This window comes from Zootoca vivipara, chromosome 5 (assembly GCF_963506605.1).
Source record: "Zootoca vivipara chromosome 5, rZooViv1.1, whole genome shotgun sequence".
Classification (NCBI taxonomy): domain Eukaryota; kingdom Metazoa; phylum Chordata; class Lepidosauria; order Squamata; family Lacertidae; genus Zootoca; species Zootoca vivipara.
The window spans coordinates 15,533,486-15,549,916 of record NC_083280.1 but is presented as its reverse complement, the minus strand read 5'-3'; the positions used below and the strand labels follow the sequence as shown (position 1 = coordinate 15,549,916).

The window sequence follows — 16,431 nt, the reverse complement described above, 5'->3', positions numbered from 1 at the left end:
TTTGTTCCAATTTGTAATGTAACCAAAACGCTTTCAACTGGCTAAGAACACCACCTGAGTTGTGTGAGCTCTACCTGAAACTGTGATCTGACAAGGTGTCCTGTCGTACCTTCTCAGCAGCATTTTGGGTGGGGCTTCACATTTTGCAGTCCAGCTGCTATGATAGCACAGAGACTTATTTTTATCTCTGTCTCAGAAGAACAAACGCCCGTCAGAAAACATATTAGTAACTTTGGATCAGTGACAGCTGGCTGTTATGTTTACAGAGATGGGGGCTCAGCCATCATGTATTTCTTCTTCCCAGGAGGCCACTGGGCAACATGAAACCTGCAAACATCTGAAACTTAAAGTGCCTCATTTGAATGTCTGCTAGCTCCTCCCACTCTGCCTCTTGAAATGTGCCAAATTGAGACATGTATGGCTTGACGAACACCAACTGCCTTTTCTCCCCTCTTCAACCCATTTTTTTTTTAAAAAAACTGATAAAGTGTTTTGGGGAATTTAAAACCTTGCACACTATTTTATGGCATTTTGGCTGACCTAATATAGACTTTGTAATTATTATTATGGCTAGCTTTATTCTTTAGAATTCTGATGCCTAAAAAAGCATTGTGCTTTTATTCAATAGCATTTTCTATCCCTAGGTAAGTCAGAGTTTTAGCTCCTGGTTGTGTTAATTTTTTTATAGGTATGAATTTATGTCACCCCCCCCCCCCGAACAGGCTTTTTTAAATAACCTTTTATAACCTTTTATAGTTCTTGAAGTTCTGCTTTGGGATGTTTTGGTCCAGACCCACATAAATATCATCCTATTTGATTCTATGCTTTGTGGATAATACTTATCCATACTTATCCTTTGCCCTCCTATTTCCAGGCACAGGTCTGTGCTTAAAAGCTCTGTGTCTGAGTCTCTGTTTTTGTTTTGCCCCAAGCTTTCCCCATGAAAACCTGCTCTTTAGTGCTCAATTGGAGCAAACATCAATTTGGGCTTTCTGCAGATTGACATTCGCTTTTATTGAGCTTTAAAGGGCAGGTTGTTGGGGTTTTCTTTGCAAAAAAGGGGGAGTGCTCGGACACAGAGCTTTAAACAGTGGACTGTGCCTGGAAAGAGCAGAGTAAAGGTAATTGTGGATAAACCCATAATCTGGGTTGGGCAGACCTCAGTCTTGTAGGAACAGGTGGGGTTTTTTTAGTAGACCCTGTGATCCTCCAACTGGAACTTACTGCAAAGGATATACACTTAGAATTAAAAAATTCTGAGCCAAATAATTTATTTTAGGCACCAGATCTAAATGGAGCTCATAGCCCTTCCACACCGAAATCTATCAACAGCCTTCTTCATTTCAGCAGTATAATTTGACCCAGGGCAGGAGGACTGTCCTTTAGTTTCTACTAGTAAATCAGGTGGGTGTCGGAAGTCCTTGCAGTCCAGACAGCTAGTGGCAGATCCATGGTTGTCTTCTGCCCACTGTTGTCTTGACCCACCTTGATAAAAATCTGATAGGTCCCACCAGAGTGGATAAAGTTGCTTCTAGTCCATCCATTGTGGCACCAGTTAGCCATTACCAGTCCTCAAAACAACAGTTAAGTGAAACAATGAGCTGAATGTTTTCCCTTGATGTTTTGTAGCCAGGCCAGGTGTAGACCTTGGATGAGAAATTCCAATCTCATAAGAGAAAGTAGAATGAAAACAACTATTTTATGCTTGATACAGCATTACTTAGAGAAAAGCTTGTTTTAAAAAGCTAAATTAATCTGGGACATTTTATTTTATGGTGTTGCATTCACAATGCAGAATTCAAATTAAGGTTCTTCTGTTATTTATCAGTGTTTTCTTAACTGACACCCACATCAAATTTGAAGCATCAATAACCTGCCTCAGAAGCACAGAAGGCTCCTTTCAACTGCTTGTATTGGAACATTGTGTCTGCTTGCTATCATTGAACTGTAAAGGACAACACCAGCAGTAAACGGGCTCACGTGGAAAACATAGACCAATTCATACCCTTGGCTAAATTCAATCAATGAAGTCAGGATTCAGAGACTTCTGTTTTACGCTTCTCCACTTCTTCTTATTCATTGCGATCCTTTAAAAACCAAACCTTGCAATCAAATTTCAAACAAATTTGCAAACAAATTTCAGGCATGTAAACAGAAGAGTCTTGCTGGTCCAGCATTCTTTTGGTCAACCTGGTCCAGAATGCTGCATCCCAATTGCATCTGGGAAACTTGCAGGCAGGGTACATATTCAATAGCCTTCCCCTCTTGTTTGTTCCTGACATCTGATATTCAAAAGGATGCTTAGCTTGAGGTGCCATTTAACTATAATGGGTAATAGATTCTGACAGTCCTGGAGGGTCCTGAAAACTTCCTTTCTCTCTTCATTAGTATAGGGTAGTGGAAGTGAGTGTTAATTAATCCACACAAGTACACTTCGTACCATATTGCTAGAACAATTACGCTAATTAAGATGGATTATATATATGTTCGGTGTAGCCAGTGAGTAATCCAGGGGTCCCCTAACTTACCCGGCTTCAGGCCGGATGTCCGCTGCGCCGATCGCACGGTGGACAGGGGAGTGTGTGCATGCGCCCATGTGCAAACACTATTTCTGGCACACTCCCGAACTGGAAAGTGCCGGAAATAGCTTGTGCGCATGTGCAGAAGCATCCTCCGACCCGAAAGTACACCAGAAATGACGCTTGCTCGTGCACACAAGCTATTTCCGTTGCTTTTCCAGGTTCAAAGTGGGCAGCCGCGCCAGTAAGAGCAGGCAGTGGGGGTCCCCGGGGGCCGCATAAAAGAGCCTCGCGGGCCGTATGTGGCCCCCTGGCCGTAGTCTGGGGACCCCTGGAGTAATCCATAAGCCTTTTTTGCCAACCAGAGACCCTCTGGAGGCATTTGTTGGCTCTCATGATGTCTGAAAAGGATGGTGTCAATGCAAATCCCCTGATAGTCTAAGCTAGCCTTCCTTAAAGCGATGTCCTCTAAAGGTTATTGGACTACAACTTCCTCAGTCCCAGACAGCATCAGGTTAGGGAAAGCTGGTCTAAGCAATCCTTATCTTGAGCACAGTGTATGTATCGTTACATTGTACTTTGCTTTCTAACTTGACTACATCCAGTTAAGCTAGGTAATTGAAACAGTCTACATCTACAACAATGGTTCTCAGCAGGTGTGCCAACTTGAATAAAATATTGGGGGGACCCAGGAAAGCCCTGCCCCACATAATTGATCACAAGGCATGGTGCACGTACATCATTTGAATAGCAATGCCCATCAACTTGAGTGGGGCAGCTCCCTCAAATGTTTTTTTGGGGAGCAAAGGGACCTCGACCCTTAGGCGTTGGCTCCTATGGTCCCCAGTCGTTTGGGGCCCAGGGTACATTTGGAAACCACAAAATACAGAAGGAAAACAGCTGATGGTCAGACCCTTAATAAAAAAGGTAAAATGTTTACACCCAAAAAAAACAAATACAACACAAACAAAGCAAACAACCCCACTAAAACACACAGCTCCTTCCAATCATATGCCTGTCAAGCCAAAAAAGACCTCAATTTAAAAAATATAATAAAAATTGGGAGGGCAAGAGGTTTAGGCAGGAACCAAGAGGGAGTCTGGTGGGGATCCCAGGTTTACAAAGATTTCATATTCAGTATAGTGGTTGAGCTGACTCTCATGATATCTGAAAAGGATTGTGGAAATGAAACAAAACTCGGTAATAGACCAAGAAGATTTATGGGGAGGCTGGACTGATTAACTCACACAGGAGAAAGAACATTTGTGAAACTTTGTTTGACATTTATCTCAGCAGCTGGGAAATAATCGGTTGAAAGAGGAAAACATCTATGTGACTGTAAGGGAAAGATCTGGATTATTATGAACTCGGAGAGACGATTTGAACTTTAGAAAAAAGACGGCAGTGGACGGTTGCGAGGAATCCCCAATTTCTTGAAGCATGGGAACCCCAAAAAAATTTCTAGATGATTTGGCATAACATTCGGTTTGATTGATATATATGTGTATAATTTGAAATAATGAATGTGATATAATTGGTTTTAATTGGAAAATTAATAAAAATATATTTTTTTAAAAAAAGTCCAGCTAAACCTTAAATTGAGCACAGTTCTAATTGAGGCAGAATTCTTACATAATTATTATGATATCTAGTTAGGTTTAGGGGTGATCACCGAGTGCTATAGTCACAACCAAAAGTGTTGACTCATTAAAAGAATAGTACTTAGCTCTTGTATATTTTGCCATTTTTTTCTCCTTGAACAAATAGCATGTTTAGGCATTTAGGGTCAGTGCCATCTAGAGAGTTTCAGCAGGCCTCATAAAATGGAAGGCAGGTAACATAAACAAGATTAATAATGTCCTTAATCAGAGGGAAAGACAGCACAGATTACTACCTTTACAGTCTGAACATTCAGCATTGCACACCAATGTGTGCCACCCCAATAGCCTTAGACGATTATGCTGCTTCCTGAAAAGTAAAATGACGACTTATGAGCATTTCGTATTACTTTTGGCTGACAGTTTGTTGAGCACTTCAAGGCAATAGTCTGTTGGGATTCTAACATAGTCGTCCCATCCCTATTTAATTTTAAAAAGACATTTGTGCTCCCAGGCTGGTGTTTGATCTCAGTATATTATATTTTTAACTCTGCCCTAGTTTTCCCTTGCATTTTCTTCTTGTGGTTTAATGCTGTTTTGACATGTATTTCAATACAGTTGTATACAGCCTGGAGACAGGAAGTGGAAGGCGGCATAAAAAGGTTTCTAATAGATAAATACATATAATACTTCAAATAACAAATGGCTTATAAAATATGTATTCCTGGAATGCTTAAGAAAAAGAGTGGGGAACCTCATGGCCCATGGCTAGGGTTGCCAGACTCAATAGTGGACAGGACTTCTGTGCCTTTAATTGCCCTGCTCTTTTTTGAATCTGGAAACCTTAAAGAGAAACCAGCAGACCCTTTGCTTGGAAATTAAACAAAGGGTCTGCTGGTTTCTCTTTAAGGTTTCCAGATTCAAAAAAGAGCAGGGCAATTAAAGGCACAGAAGTCCTGTCCACTGTTGAGTCTGGCAACCCTACCCATGGCTAATGTTGGCCTGCCAGGAGGTCCAGGTTGGCCCTCAGGGCCATTTTCTCCAAACCAACCCCAGCTGTCCACTCACTGATGCCACTGGGTGATGTCAGCTGATGGGCAGGGTTCAGTCCCGCTGGGTGTTGCATCACCAGTGTGTTCTCTGGTCCCTGTAGCCAGCAGGATCGAACCCTTAGCTCATCAGCTGGTCATGATATAAGATGATTGACAGATGGGTGGACTTGTCCACTTGTCACAGTGGGTTTGCAGGGGTGGGGTGGAGATAAAGATCTGCCCCCCTGGCCCAAAAAGGAACCCCAACCCCTGGCTTATGAGCAACGACAATGCTTGATGAAAGATAAGCTAAAAAGTTCCCCCTAGAGATTTATGAGAAATAGAATCAGCCACAACTGTTCTTCAGTAAATAGGCATTTAGTAAGCATACAGTTTGGGAAGACTCACCAGACAAAATGGAGGCTACGGCTGCAATGATGAAGGAAACGATGACGCCTGGCCCGGCCATCTCCTTAGCAACCAGGCCAGAGACCACATACATCCCGGTGCCAACACAACTTCCAACACCCAGTGAAACCAGATCCAGGGTAGTGAGCACTTGGGCCAGTTTGGTTCCATGGGATGTGGTGGTGCCTGTCCCCTCCAGCATGGATTCCACTGGCTTGGTGCGGAGGATTCGAGAGTGCATGGCATACCATGTGGTACCCCACTGGATCCGCCGGGGGTCCAAGTGCGAGAGGATGCCGCTCATTGTGATGCCAAGGGATGGGAAGAAAGGCCAACGAAAACCACAGAGTTCAGTTAGCTCCCGTAACAAAGTCTGACAGCATAGACTTTAGCAGGCAGGTAGTCAGTTTCAGAGATGGTCCATATCAACTCAAAGCCACTGCGGTGTGAATGTAAACTGAAGCTTTAATAACCTGGGTTTCAGTATCGCCTTGTCAGATCCTATGAGAAAGGGAGAAAGAGGGGGGGGGATATTCCTGTGAATGAAAGAAAGTGGGACCATGAAATGTTACTATCCCACTCCTAGGCACCAAGACGGTCTTACAGTAATACATCATTATGCTGGTTGAACACCTGGAGGACCAGGTCAGCCATATTTGGTGTACAGTGTAAGCAATACTAATTTCTAGATGTATTAATGGTCTGACCTGGTAATGGGCAGCTTCTGATGTTCTTCTTAAGTCCCATACTATAGACCTGCTATGTGTTCATGTGGTGGCGTCATTTTCACAGAAACGTAGAATTGGAAGGGATCCCGAGGGTCATGGAGTCCAACGCCCCTGCAATGCAGGAATCTCAGAAGCAATGAAGGTGGCTTCTCTGTCCTTGTCTTTCTTACTCAAGGATAGGTGGCACTCAGAATCAGTGGTTAAGCTAGATAATTTTAAACATTGGACCTAATATTCTTTTGTGTGTGTGTGGTAATTAGATGATAATGCATATTACACCACTTACTTTAAAATGCGGTAAGAGAGCCCTGCTGGGTTTGGGGGGTCCTGCTGAGAGGGCTCTTGATACCTGCCCAGTTGGTGCTATTCTTCAGAATATAAATTCAAAAAGTATGGAGCAATTGGTCAGCAGCACAATAAGGCCTGGATCATACATCTATGCACATCAGTTGGATTTTCAGCACTTAATTGCTCTACACTTGGGCTGCAAACTTATACACACATACACTGTGTGGGAATATGAAGCTAATAAGCCTCACTTACGAGTAAATAGGCATAGGACTGTGCTGTAGATACTTGCTTGCTGTGTGCTTGCTTCGGCAACCTATTGCTTTTTGTGCTTGAGCAATGATTACTCTGCATATTTGGACATAGATGACTAGAAAGGTAACAAGATTTCTTCTGTGTTCTCTTCCACAAATGATATTTGCTGGGCAAATGGTGCCTTGAACTTTTCACTGTTTAGGGAAGGGGTAGTGTGAAACAATATCTTTCCAGCTGCCTGGGGAAGAAACAATTATCTCTTTTTTTGGCTAAAAAGAAACTATTTTCCTCCTTCGTATCTAAAAATGTGTTTTTAATACATACAGAAATTTAGTCAAGTTAGCAAAAACATGGCGTTAAGTTGACTGCTGATGGTTGACTTAAACCTAGAGCAGGCACCCCCAAACTCGGCCCTCCAGATGTTTTGGGACTACAATTCCAATTGCCCCAACTCACTGGTCCTGTTAGCTAGGGATAGTGGGAGTTGTAGTCCCAAAACATCTGGAGGGCCGAGTTTGGGGGTGCCTGACCTAGAGTTTCCCCAAATATTTACCGCAAGCAAGATTTACCCCATTATTAAAGGTTGTTGCATTTAGGATTTTTTAGTTCATAGAAAAGGTGAGGAAGAGGTGGCATGATCAAAGTTTAAAAAGTTATGCATGGCATAGAGAAAGTGGCTAGAGAAAACCTTCTCTCTCTTATTACACTAGAATTTGTGCACATCCAACAAAGTTGAATGTTGAAACACTCAGGTCAAAGGAAAGTACATATTCATGCAGTGCATAGTTAAACTGTGGAACTCACTCCCACAGGAGGCAGAGACGATCATCAACCTGGATGGCTTGAAAAGGGGATTACCGTAGGTCAATTCATGGAGGATAAGACTTATCAGTAGCTGCTAGCCACAATGGCTATGCTCTGCCTCCACAGCTAAAGGCAGTATGCTTCTGAATACCAATTGCTGGAAAGGGGAAGGTGCTATTGTCCTGCTCAAGTCCTTCAAAAGACTTCAAAAGAATTACTGCCAATCAGAATAGATAGCAAGGGGCCAATAGTCTCTAGTTCAGGACAGAGTTAGTATGTGAAAGGATTAAGAACCACAGACTTCTAAATTGCTAGAGTAGGCTCAGTGATGTAGGCTTCCTGCTTCTCCTGAGAGGGAAGAAATAATGCTTATTTCCTGTTCTCTCCCCCTCTCTCTTTTGTTGCATGTGATGGAGGCAGATGTCCCTCACCTTAGCTCTCTGTCCCAGACATATGTCTGAGGCTGCCCTTGTGCTACTTTTCAACCAAGAACATTTACCAGAATTTTATCATTGCTGCTAAGAACAATGCATGACTGTAAGTAAAGTATATTTTAAACTTCCTTCAATGTGTGGTGTGCTATGCAGGAGGGGTAAAGGGAGCCAACCGCTTCAAGTAGCTGGAATGTATTATAACATGGCTTAGAAGCCTATTCCTACACTTCACTAAATCTACCTAACGATGGGATTTAAATTCTGCTACTGGGGCTCTTTATGCGCAAGCCCTGCATTCCTAAAAAAACAAAACAAAAAAACAGGCACCAGCCATTTCTTCTTTTGTTTCCTTTTTTTTAAAAAAATATATTTTTATTAATTTTCCAATTAAAACCAATTATATCACATTCATTATTTCAAATTATACACATATATATATCAATCAAACCGAATGTTATGCCAAATCATCTAGAGAATTTTTTATTTGGGTTCCCATGCTTCAAGAAATTGGGGATTCCTCGCAACCGTCCACTGCCGTCTTTTTTCTAAAGTTCAAATCGTCCTCCAAGTTCATAATAATCCAGATCTTCCCCTTACAGTCACATAGATGTTTTCCACTTTCAACCGATTGTTTCCCAGCTGCTGAGATAAATATCAAACAAGGTTTCACAAATGTTCTTTCTCCTGTGTGGGTTAATCAGTCCAGCCTCCCCATAAATCTTCTTAGTCTGGAGCTCCCTGTTGCGTCGAAGCAGCGCCATCTTAAAAAGCTCAAATCACTTTCGTTTTCTCTCATAGCCATGAAGATTAACGATCTTTATAAAATTTACAGCTTTTCCAGGCAGAAGACCCAAACATCAAACCATAAACTCTTGGTAAATTAATGGATCTCCTTGCCCTATAGCTGAACTTAGCTTCAGGTCGCTGCTCCAATTCAAAGTGCGTCACAGCTCATAAATCCTCCGAACGCGTCCAGGACTCCTTCCGTCCGACTAGGGGGGGGGCTTTTCTCATCGGCAACTCCACATCTTTAAAAAATATGCTCAGTAACAACAGTTTATAAAGTTCAACTCACACAGTCTTTTGCTTCTCTTTCACTCCAAACAAGCCAGGACATCGCTTCTGGGAAGGTACGAAGTAACTCATATGAAGAAAAATAAAAAAAAACTCAATTCCCTTATCGCTCCGTCCCCATCAATCCTTCTTCCAGATGATATACAGCCTTTGACTCCTCTCCCTCAGCAGCATAAATTTCTCAGCAGTAAACAGCGCTTCTTCCCCTCCTTCTGAAGTATGTCCATAGTTTTAAGCCTAATTATCTTCTTTAACCATGGAAATCCCCGCCATGCAGATTAGCGTCCGGGAGTCCTGGCCCTCGTAAGTGCTTTTCAGCCCAAGCTCCCCCCACTCCATAAACAGTCGGAGTGGGTCTGGGGGCATCGCGGGCCAGCGGCCCCTCTCCGTAACCCCCGGAGAGGGTAGGGGGTTGCCATTTACTCCCCTAGCAACCGCCAAATTCCTTACGAAGGTCAGAGGGATGGAAAACAGGTCCGCCATTCCTGCCGGCGGAAACCGGAACCTCATTTCTTCTTTTGTTTCCTAACACACATACACGGGTCTGTAGAGGACTAGATATAACTAATATAACCTCTTACCAATGCCCATCAATATTGTTATCTTTCAACAGGGCTAGGATTGGACTTTAAATCAGGGACTGTCCTCTATAAAGCAGGATATAAGACCACCTGAACAAAGGCCTATTGAATAGGCCTGTTTCCAACCACAGTGACCAACCAGATGCCTGCGGGAAACTCAAAGGCAGGCAGGAGCACAGTCGCCATCTCCTGCTGTTGCTCCCCAGCAACTGGAATTCAGTGACACACTGCCTTTGATCCTGGATACAGCAGATGGCCATCACAACTAGCAGCCAATAGCCATAAGGTTGAGCTCTTCATTCATAGCCAAGTGGTGGAATTCTTACTTCCAATGTGGGAGGCCTAGTCCAGTGTGCTACTGACAGTGCTTTTTGAGGATGGGGGAAACATGCCATAGCTTACTGTTGGAGCATAGCTTTGTCTGCACTAGGTTTAGCCCCTGGTCCCTGCTATTTTTAAGCAAGGATCTCAGACAGCAGGGCTGGTGGGAAATACATTGGACAGTCACTGCAGACAGCAGAAGCAGCAGGCATAATGAGCCAGTGATCTGGCTCAGTTTAAGTGCATTCAGAGTTTTAAGCCGTGTGGCTTCAAAGAGCACCCAAAGACATTAGTTTCCTAACTTCAGCAGTGACATTTAAAACATCTGGATGGGTTTCAACCGAGTGCTTTATAATTAAACTATGTCTGTCTTTTCAGCTCAGAAGCATCCCACTGTGGGGACATAGAAAACTCAAAGATGTATAATACTCCCTATGGCCAAATGTTATATTTTTCTCTCATCCACTAATTACCTTCTTGCCCATTAAACAAAGCAAATGCCACAAACACTTCGTTGAGGGACTTTATTAAACATTGGGGGAGAACTTTGTTCATTTCTGTTTTTGCAAATTGCTTCCAAAGATGGTGCCCAACTCACAGGGTTCTTTTCCTTGATGGTAGTGATTTGCATTTACTAGACCAGGCATCCCCAAACTGCATCCCTCCAGATGTTTTGGCCTACAACTCCCATGATCCCTAGCTAACAGGACCAGTGGTCAGGGATGATGATAATAATAATAATTTATTATTTATACCCCGCCCATCTGACTGGGTTTCCCCAGCCACTCTGGGCAGCTTCCAACAGAAAAATGAAATAGAATAATCTATTAAACATTAAAAGCCTCCCTAAACAGGGCGGCCTTCAGATGTCTTCTAAAAATCTGGTAGCTGTTTTTTTCTTTGACATCTGATGGGAGGGCATTCCACAGGGTGGGCGCCACCACTGAGAAGGCCCAAACATCTGGAGGGCCGAAGTTTGGGGGTGCCTGTACTAGACCAATAAGTGAGGCCACATCTGCACCATGCATTTAAAGCACTAAGATTCCACTTAAACAGTCATGGAATCCTGGGAATTGTAGTTTATTAAGGGTGCTTAAGAGTCGTTAGGAGGCCACTATTCCCCCCACAGATCTACAATTCCCAGAATTCCCTGGGAAGAGGGATCGATTGACAAACCACTCTCCTAACAACTCTCAGCACCCTCAGCAAACTACAGGGTACAAAAATATGTATTTTTTTAATGAAAAAAACTCTGAAATTTAAAAGAAATCAAAAGATTGATGCAGAAATAGGAATAAATGGGCTTATGAGTGGATAAACACAAAATTTGTACAATGACACCCCAAAGCTTAAGAAAAACACTTTGTCAGCCCATGCCCTCCACAGCCCAAGAAGAGACAAGAAAACCATCTCTTTGTGAATTCTAATCAGCTTTTTCCATTCTCACTGTCATTAATCAAAAGTCTACCGCCTACTGCTGTGATGCCAGACATTATTAGGAAGGGTTGTTTGTACCACAACAACATTCTTCATTAGGGAAAATTAAACTAAAACACCAATCATATTGCAGATAGCGAGAGAGAGAGAGAGAGAAACATGTTTACAGGCGCTAATTGCCTTTACCTATGGAAACATTTCCTGCATTATTTATATTCAGCAAAGTTTCAATTCGTTGCCATGGCGGCACTTAAAGCCATCCTGGCTACTAGCTTGACTTGTATGAGCCTCCGGATATGTGCAATTGGTTTGAGTCACCTATGCATACAGTGGTACCTCGGGTTGCGTAGTCAATCCATTTCGGGGTGCCGTTTGCACCCTGAAAAGTACGCAGCCTGAGCAGCGCTTCTGCGCATGCATGAAGCGCACAGAACGCTTCTGCGCATGTGTGCGCAGTGGAACCCGGAAGTAAACACTTCTGGGTCCGCACAGTTCTTAACCTGCAGCGTACTCAACCCGAGGTATGACTGTATATCAAAGGGCCCCGAAATAGCCTGCAGACCAGTTGCATTCTGGCTGACCGCCCACCCAACCCATCTTCTGTCCCCAGGGATACCCATCATCTGCACTAGTCTGCTAGACAGGAGGAGAGCTGAACGTTGCTTATGGTAAGCTGAACCATGTACAGAATTCAGAAAGGCAGCCGCACCTGGTGACTGATGGTGCAGGAAGAATGTGCACATGGGAAGGTGGGAGATGGAAAGAGAGACACAGAGAGAGAGATGCAGGGCTATTTTAGTCACTGGTGACACTGGCAGCTGACCCTCAGCTGGCTGGAGCAGATGGTCTTTGTACTAAGACACAGCAAAGGCTGGTTGCTGCTAAAGCTGCATCTGTGGAACGAGTTACGTCATGGCCTTGCAAAAACGGAATTAAATGGCAGAGAGAAATGAGCACAGAGGCTTGTTCCTCTCGTGCTCATTTTCTGTTAGCTGCCAAGGGGAAATGGATGAGCTTTTCATAGAATCGTAGAATCACAGAATTGTAGAGTGGGAAGGGACCCCGAGGGCCATCTAGTCCCACCCCCTGCAGTGCAGGAATCTCAACTAGATCATCCATGGCAGATGGCCATCCAACGTTTGCTTAGAAACCTCTAAGGAAGGAGAGTCTAATACATCTCACAGGAGTCTGTTCCCCTGTCGGAAAGTTCTTCCAGATGTTTGTGACTTCCAAAAATGGACCTACTTTTCAAAATCAGTCTTGCCTCTCTAAGATATTGTTGGCTACTAGATTGATCAATAGGACAGGAAGCAGCACAGTGTGGAGGAGCAACTCCTTCTCCCTTCCTTGCTTTCCCCTCGAACCACTTCTGCAGACTTTGGAATGACAGGAAGTTGGAATGCAGGAACAGAGGAAGCTGCCTTATGCCACCTCACACAATTGGTGCATCTAGACCAGTATTGTCTACGCCATGGGTGTCAAACACAAGGCCCGGGGGCCAAATCCGGCCCGCCAGACCTCGTCATGTGGCCCGCCGAGCGCCCCAGCCAGCGGGACCCAGCAGCGGGACCTTGCTGCTGAAGTGCAGCGCCAACAAACAGCTGGAGCCGGGGGGGTAGAAAGGCAGCCGGAGCAGCGCTGCATGGAGCGCCCCGAGCCACAGCAGGAGAAGGAGGAGGCAGCTTGCCGGGTCAGCGCCCGGCAGCGCTGCACGGAGAGTCCCAAGCTCTGTAGCACTTTGAATCCTCCTCCTCCTGCCATGGCTCGGCGCCTGGAAACGGCTGCTGCTGCTGCTACTGAAGCACAGACAAAGCACCCAGCAGCGCCGCGTGGAGGAGGAGGAGGAGGATTCAAAGTGCTACAGAGCACTGCTGCGTCCCAGAGGCTCGGGACTCTCCGCACGGCGCTGCTGGGCACCGACCTGGCAAGCCTCCGCCTCCGCCTCCTCTTGCCTCACCTCCTCCTCCTCCTGCCGCGGCTCAGCCTCATGAACGTGAGCTCAGCAGCGGCTCAGCCTCACGAACGTGCAACTCTGAGGCTTTACGCACTTCTCCTAAAACGGACACCTGCTGCCTCATGCTGCACGGGAAATGCTTTTTGCCCCTGGGTCCTTTCGCGCTCTTTTCTGGCGCTGAATCAAGGCGGCGACCCCCCCCTCCCTTTCTTTCTTCCTCTTGTTCTTATTCTTTCTTTCCCTCTCCTTCCTTCCTTCTTTATCTCTGTCTTCTCTCCCTCTTTCTTTTTCTTTCCTTCTTTATTCCTTCTTTCCTACTCTTCTTTCTCTCTCCCTCCTGCTCCCTCTTTCCTTCCTTCCTTCCTTCCTTCCTTCCTTCCTTCCTTCCTTCCTTCCTTCCTTCCTTCCTTCCTTCCTTCCTTCCTTCCATCTTTCTTCCTCTCCCTCATTCTTATTCTTTCTTTCCCTCTACTTCCTTCCTTCTTTCTCCCTTTCCGTCTTCTCTCCCTCTTTCTTTTTCTTTTCTTCTTTATTCCCTTCCTTATTTCCTACTCTTCTTTCTCTCCCCTCTTTCCTTCCTTCCTCTCTCCCTCCCACTCCCTCTTTTCTTCCTTCCTTCCTCCCTCCCTCCCTTCCTCCCCTCCCTCTCCCTCTCCTCAGAAACATAGGATGCTGCTTTATACTTCTGGCCCTTAAACCCTGGAACCAGGAGAGCAGCTCCAGTGAGTCAACCTCAGCCAGTCCCTTTGGTGAAGGGTGGTGGCTCACTGGCAGAACATCTGTCCTGCATGCAGAAGGACCCCAGCATCTCCAGGTACTAGTAGCTCTGCAAAGGTCCTGCATGAAACCCTAGCGAGCCTCCACCACCCAGTGCAGTTACCAATAAATTGTTCAATAAATTGTACAATAATTGTACATTTGAATATCTACTTGCCATTATTCTGACTATGTTTCTGCTTTCAGAGCTAGTTATTACTTACATTATTACAAAAAACAGTAATAATTGAATGCAGTGACAATAATTTATGATAATAAAGAGTGGACACATAGTCCTACAGATACAACCGGCCCTTTGAGGGTGACCAGACTGCTGATGCGGCCCCCAATGAATTTGAGTTTGACACCCCTGGTCTACGCTGTCTGGCAGCAGCTCTCCAGGATTGCAGATTGGGCAGATGGAGATGCCAGGGTTGAACCTGAGACTTCCTGCGTGCAAAGCAGGCATTGTGCCACTGAGCTTAAGGCTCTTCCTGGAAAAAAAAGCATTATATAGTCAGCGTCTGAGCCCAGAAACAAATCTCAGAATTATTAGCTGCTGTCTGCCCTGGATTTCTTGCCCACATTAGCACACCCTTGGAAAAAGAGTTGCCTTAAGTAGTAGGGACTCCTGTTGGTACCAGCCTAAGATCAGCATATTATGCTGCCTTACACTGGCTCAGGCCATTGGTCTACCCGGCTTAGTGCTGACTACTCTGACTGGCAGCCAGGACTCAACCTGGTCCATCACATCACCTCTTACCTGATCTTTTTAAGAAGGCCAGGAATTATACCCGGGACCTTCTGCATGCAAAGCATATGCTCTGTCGTTGAGCTCTGGCAGTCCCCTGCTTCTGCCTTCTTTACTGATCTGGACACAAGGCCCTTTCCAAGAAAGTGTGAAGCCAAACAATTTAGCCAGCTGGGGCCAGTGTTGGAACACGGTGGTCTTAGGTACTTGCTGGGCCAAGCACCCTGACAGAGTCCACCACTGATTATGAAGGTGGATGAAGTTCGTTGTTTGCTTAATTATTTAACTAGTTAGTCACTTAAGTCTCTAAGAAACTTCAAAAAAAAAAAATCCAAAGGCATTGCATAAAAACAGACAATGCATTCCAAAAGCCATAAAACAGTCCCAGCAGCAGTGGGAAACTTCAGCAGCAGAAAACATTCTGTCACAGGGTGTGCGTTGCGACTACTCTAGAGTAACGACTCTGCACGTTCTGGCCTGTTCATGCTTTTATTATGTGCAGTCTATTTACAGTGATAGAGCTATACAGGATACATCCGTTCAGTCCGAACCAGAACCCTGGAATGGCGCGCTCTGCGTCTTCTTCCAGCATAAGAGTCTGGGCACGTCAAATAGCCTTCCGCGTTTTCTCCTGCGTAATTCTGGAACCGGAGGGAAAAAGGGCCTCCTTTCCCTGCTTTCCTTCTCCCTCTTCTCCCCCTCGCTCTCTTCCGCTCCCACATGTAGCAGGGGATCTGCTATGCTGCCAGAGCCCTGTCTCCTCCTTTCTCTTTCCTCACTTGACTCTTCCCCCTCCCCGCTGGCACTACTGCTGGTGGAGGAGCTGCTCCTCAGGATGGGAGGGGGCTCTCTGTACGCTTTGCCCCTGACACATTCCATTAACAAACATTACAGTTAACGTAATCTGTCAAACACCTGGGACAAGAGATATGTGTGTGTTTTTCTGGTGCCAGAATGGTGGGGCTGGGTGGACCTCACTTGGGAGAGCATTCTACAAACAGAGAGCCACAACTGAAAAGGCCCTCTCACTTGTCACTACCTTCCGAGCTACCTGTTTATACAGGCTGTAAATTGTGGACCCATTTCCAGTTAAAAGGATCTCTGCTCAGTGGGTCTACTCTGCATAAAACCTAGTTGACTACCACCCAATAACCTCTTTAATAAACCATTTTTTTAAAAAAACAACAGCCCCAAACCCTAATGTTTCCCAAACTGATCTTTGCCAACTAGATCAAAGTTCTCTAGCCCCCAGTGCATCATGCCAATCAGAGTCTTGTGAGTCAATGTGGCATCAAGCACTACGTTTGGTAGGCTTGCCATACGTCAGAAAAATTCCTGACATGTCCTTGTTTTCGGGTGTAAAAATGGCATTTGGGGGAATTTTGTCGAATTGGCAAAAAGTCAAGGAAAACCTGGATGTATGGTAACATGATGGAAAAAGCTTAAAATCACTATTTTGTGGGGAGGTTTCCCCAGGGTGTCAGGAATTTTA

The 16,431-nt window shown here is 44.9% G+C and overlaps 1 protein-coding gene across 1 annotated transcript in view; it reads right to left on the bottom strand.

Moving 5' to 3' along the window:
- Positions 1 to 16,431, bottom strand: part of SLC7A14 (solute carrier family 7 member 14) — a 56,413-nt gene that overhangs the window by 23,595 nt on the left and 16,387 nt on the right. The window contains exon 2 of the mRNA XM_035133216.2: positions 5,557 to 6,057. Coding sequence (XP_034989107.1) covers positions 5,557 to 5,860 — 304 coding nt within the window. The 5' untranslated portion in view covers positions 5,861 to 6,057. The remainder of the gene's footprint in view (positions 1 to 5,556; positions 6,058 to 16,431) is intronic.